General features: G+C 40.4%; 1 protein-coding gene across 1 annotated transcript in view; it reads right to left on the bottom strand.

The window, feature by feature from the left end:
* dbx2 (developing brain homeobox 2) overlaps positions 1 to 4,697 on the bottom strand; it is an 11,306-nt gene extending 6,609 nt beyond the window's left edge. Inside the window, exons 1-2 of the mRNA XM_015054175.1 lie at positions 4,256 to 4,697; positions 1,647 to 1,730 (exon numbers count right to left, since the gene is read on the bottom strand). Coding sequence (XP_014909661.1) covers positions 1,647 to 1,730; positions 4,256 to 4,607 — 436 coding nt within the window. The 5' untranslated portion in view covers positions 4,608 to 4,697. The remainder of the gene's footprint in view (positions 1 to 1,646; positions 1,731 to 4,255) is intronic.
* Positions 4,698 to 4,975: the final 278 nt, after the last annotated feature.

The following is a 4,975-nucleotide window of genomic DNA, read 5'->3' as shown; positions in this document are numbered from 1 at the left end:
CTGATACCAAATTGAAATTACCTACTACTATTTATCATTGATTGATAATTGCATACTACTAATCAATTAGATTACTTGTAAACATTTTTGGTTGCTCTTGGTTTTTATTTTTAGTAAAGCGGGCTCAATACAAATTCATGCCAGCCTTGTTTTCCCTTTGTCTTCAAACCAAGTTAAAAACCGTTTTTGCCATCACTCATTTCGACTCCCTTCTCTCCGACTGTTGGCTTTAACAAACTTGGGTTGTGTAAACTGAGCAGAGCATTGCCTCTGCAAAGAAAAAGAGAGATTTGTTGACCTGTAAGAACCAGTCCCACGGTGCCTCACTCACAGGTTCACGCACAACAAAAGTCAAGTGAAACGATTTATCTGATACATTCAGCATTGCCTTTTTAATCTGTACGACAAATCTGCACATAGACCACCTCCGGGGAGCACAAAACGCGTTTGGATATGCTTCTCACTTCTCAATTGGACCTCAATAGCTTTTACCTAAATGGCTGATTACAGGGTCATTCCTGGGCAATGTGTGTCTTTTTCTAGTGGGCCGACCATTGAGCCCTGCGGGACACCAACAATGCATCCGTACAATGGAAATGCCATTACTCGATGGCTCAGTGGCCCAACACTAAATCTTTTCTCTCGTCGCTTCGAAGCCAGTTTGTATGTGAAGATGAGCTCGAATAAGTCTATAAAAGTCACTTTCATTGAGTGCTTTATGTCCCAGTCAAGTTGTCTTCAATGGGCCGGAATGAGCGTTGAAGGACAGCAGAAAAGAGGGGGGGTCTGTGAGCCAAGCTCTTTAGCCATACAATAGGCGGGGGATGTTCCTCGCCCGGCCCTCTCCTGCAGAGGAATGGCTGAGTTTTTTTTTTTTTTCACGCTCAGCGGAGTTCATTGCGGCGGTGAAAAATTGCAGCGAGGTCGCGTGTAGATGGTGGAGTGAAAGTAACGATTGGTCACGGCCGCCATTGGCATTGTTTTGTTGCCGGGCACTGTGGGAAAGTGTCACCCCACTAAGAAGACTCTGGCGACTTGTGGGATGAAGGCTCTCCCTGATTTGTGCTTTTCTCCACAACACCTGACAGCCATCATGAATCGCTGCAACTAATAACTTCCAATTGCCGAGGAACAATGGCTAAAGAGGACGAGCGTTTGACTTCATCGGTTCTGTGTCAATTTATGGGAGGTACGGGATAGCAGCAGTTGAAGCACAAAAACGCATTTTCTACCGAGATAAAATGGCGACATTTGATTTGTATTTGTACCTATCAAATTTAATTGATCCTGAAGGTGAAGTCTCATTAAAAGTAAAAGAAAAATGACATTGTATGTCTTATTAAGCAGTAAGAACTCCTGTCACATTATTGTCTAAATATAACAGAGACAAATTGTTCACTATTTCTGCACGTATGCAGTGGTAAACAAGTGTATTTGTCGCTGACCCTTTGGGACTCTTAAACCCCACCCCATCAAACCCGCTCCAAACAGCCGTGAATGGTTATGAATAGAGCGGTGCAGAGATGAACAGAGAATTAGCTCTCTGGCATTGCATCAGTAATTAGCTGTGGAAAGCATGGAAGACCTCACTTGCTTAATGCTTAGAGAGCAGCTGAGGCATTGCTGATGAGGCATAGAAAACTCACTGGAGAAGACGGGAGGAGGGCTGGACCCACCGCAGCATGCCAGCAGATACGGCGGGCTCTGCAGGAAGACGCCGCTCAGGACACCTGCAAACACAGATGCAGTCATGAGCGACGTGTGATCTAAGTTTCTAAAAGGTTTGTTGTGTTGAATTATTTCAGTCTTGCAAATCTAAAATGGTTGCACTTGAAAAGAAACTGAGAATTGGGAAGGAGCAACTGCGGTAGCTCTTAATATGGGGGTTTGATGTGTTTGTTGGACACGTCACAGTCATAGACAATGGCATAAACGTTTACCTTTCCTGAATATTTTACAAATTAAGTAAAATATTATGTTCAAATTAAAAAAAAAAAAATCCCCCACCCCTCCAAAAATAAAAAAGAAAACCCACGAAGAAAATCAAGATTCTGTCTTATTTTTATATCTTAACACATAAAGACCATCCTAGACATGTTTGCTTTTGGTATGAACATAATGTGACAAAGTAACCCTTTTTCCTCACATCCCTCTTTAAACAGCTGTTCATTAGCATCCAACTAGCCAAGGTAGATGTCTGTCGATCTTCTTAACCTGCAAGAAAAGATTCCTGTCTAAACTACGCCTCATTCAGACTTAGCAGGATGTAAAAAGTTTTAAAACGAGTTTATCTGGATGCTGCACACAATGACGAAGATGCGGTAAAGAAAATCTGAACTGAGCCTCGGTTTGCTCACAAAACAGCAACGTCGTTTCAAAGAGTCCAACCGTTATATTTATTGAAGGAATCTGTACTCTTTAATTTAGCTTCATTTCAATGCGGCCCATTTATCTGCTGATCGTAGGGTTGCACAAATTCTTGCTGATCATCTTTAAAAAAAAAAAACCTGACCTTCCAATTCTGATTTTCTGATAACTGAGATTGTTATAAGGTCATAACCCACCTTAAATGTTCCAATCTTATTTAATTGAAAAACACTGAACAATATCTCTGAAATAAAGCAAGTTTATTTTAATTCCCCCAGAGGAAGTGCTGTAAAATTTTACTGAAACGTTTACGGCATTGCTGTCCAGACAACTAAATTACCAAAAGTAAGCTAAAAAAAAAAATCAGTCCCTTTAATCTTTCATTTTTTTCACATTTTAAAAACAACCAAAACTTGCACAACAGTAGTATTTTGCCTTATCAAAATCCTAAGGTTTGAGATCAGTTGAGGACAAACTACAAAAATGAAAGAAATTTGTGGAAACAGGATGTTACCACAAATTTCCTGCTACTGCAGCCAAAATTAAGCTTTGAATTGTTAAATTGTAAAGGTGAAAGCATAATGATGGTACATAACATTTGAACATTATATAAACCTAAACAGTAGCAAAAATTAATCTATAGGTTGAGGTTTACAATTTATAATAAAATAATATTTCTGGACTGGATGGACTGGCGTCCTGTCCGAGGTGTAACCCGTTTACCAGTTCCCCTCGTTATCCCACTGGGGATAAGCGTAAGAAAATGGACGAATGGATTATTTCCGGATGGAAAAATAAAAAAAAAGAAAAAACAGGATAGGACATTTACAGTCTCGCTTTGTGGAACCAAAAATCTAATTAGTTTCCTTTTAAAGAGTCTTCAGCAAAGTTGTGGCAAAGAGTGAAAGTCATTTGTCAAACTAAAGCGTTTTTAACGGTTCCTTATGTTCTCCTTTTTGTAAAATGTTCCTCCAAAGGACTGCAAGAATGTGAAAGGCCAGTTTTCCTTTGTTTTTGTTTTTTGCATAAAGAAAACATTGCATCACAGGTTCTTTGTCATCCCAGTCAGCACTAGTAAAAGTTTGTAAAAAAAAAAAAAAAAAGAAACCCTGCAATGTTGGCAGCAGTTATTTTTAAGATGAGATTATTATTAACTTCACAAATGTGCTCAAATTAAGTTGTTTTTTTTCCAATGAAACATTCACTGTCAAGTTATTCTACTGCAACAGAAGAATTTTTAAGGATTTTCACACATTTTTACAAGAACTAACAATAACCGTAAGAGTTCTGTGTTGCAGGCGCCATCACATGCATGAAAACTAACCATGCGCTGACATCTCCATGCTGTCGTTTTGAACAACAAACCGATATGAAACTGAGCACAGGCACGCATTTTTACACCAAGGATTTGTTGCCTGAAATTAATCTGTGGTTTGAAATGATGAAAAATTAAATCTCAGATTAGTTTTTCTTTGCCATTCAGTCCATCGTGAATGAACTTCGGCGCAACATGGATCAGAACATGTTTGAGTTTTTTCGTCCTTTTTTAAAAGTAGAATATTAATTATATTTGTGTTTACATCGACATCTCGCCATTCTTATTAGCAGATCAGAAAAACTCTTGAGCCGATGTGGCTGTTCGGGTCCAACTCAGAATCACGGCTGTTTCTAATGCATCACCATTCTTCCGTCTCTTTTGGAAATTAGTTTAAATGCAAATATTTGAGTTGTCTAACAATCCCTATTTGTAAAAGTAATATTTAGAATAGATAATGATTGCACACCTTTTGCCAATTATGATTTAAAAAAATGTTTTATAAAAATCTTTATGTAAAATGGCTTGAAGCAAACATACGTTGCTTTAATCAGTCAGAAATAACAATAATACCTGAGCAAGGTAGAAGTGGACCACCCGTGATTTTTCCCTGTGGAGGGCTCAGGCTGTGATGGGCCCCTCGCTCCTGGCCCCAGGGTCTCCTGGGACGTTCACATGCGGCTTGTCTCAGGTGTCCACACGCTGTTCCCTCCGGATGGACAGGAGGACTTTGTGATTTCAAAAGATTGTCGATCAGAAAGCTCTTCCCAGAGCTTCCAAACCCTGGTAAAGTTGCAGCCATGTTCCTTCTGCTGCAGCTCTGAACCGAGACCATCCTTCTCTCCGGTTCCCTCCTCAGCAGTCGCAGTTCGGTGACTCTGGATCCCGTTTTAATCCCGTCCTGGGTGACCCGGGCCAACTTCATTAAACTCTGAGGCAGACAAAAGTTCTCTGGCCTTCTTCTTTCGGGCCTGTACTTTGCTCCAGGGCTGTGATGTGATTGGCTGAGAGGCTCTAATGTGTTTCTCAATTCAGATAAGGCTGGGGCCTTTCTGGAGTGGCAGAAGGTGGGTCTGCCTCATTCATTATGTCAAATAGCCTATTAAATGATAGACACCGGAGACAATGAGGTGCTGGCCGAAGTTTAACATGAACCAGACAGTCCTCTGCAGTAGTAAATAGTTTTCTCTATTCTCCAGCCTCCCTCTGAGCTCCATTGTGCCCAAAGCTTCTCAGCAGTTCACTGGAAATGCACTCTGTGTCCTTTATCGACGTAATTTCAGACACTTTGCT

This window comes from Poecilia latipinna, unplaced genomic scaffold, assembly GCF_001443285.1.
Source record: "Poecilia latipinna isolate Pla-1442-1.1 unplaced genomic scaffold, P_latipinna-1.0 Scaffold1233, whole genome shotgun sequence".
NCBI lineage: Eukaryota > Metazoa > Chordata > Actinopteri > Cyprinodontiformes > Poeciliidae > Poecilia > Poecilia latipinna.
Note: the sequence above shows the minus strand (reverse complement) of the source record. Positions and strands in the feature narration are given on the sequence as shown.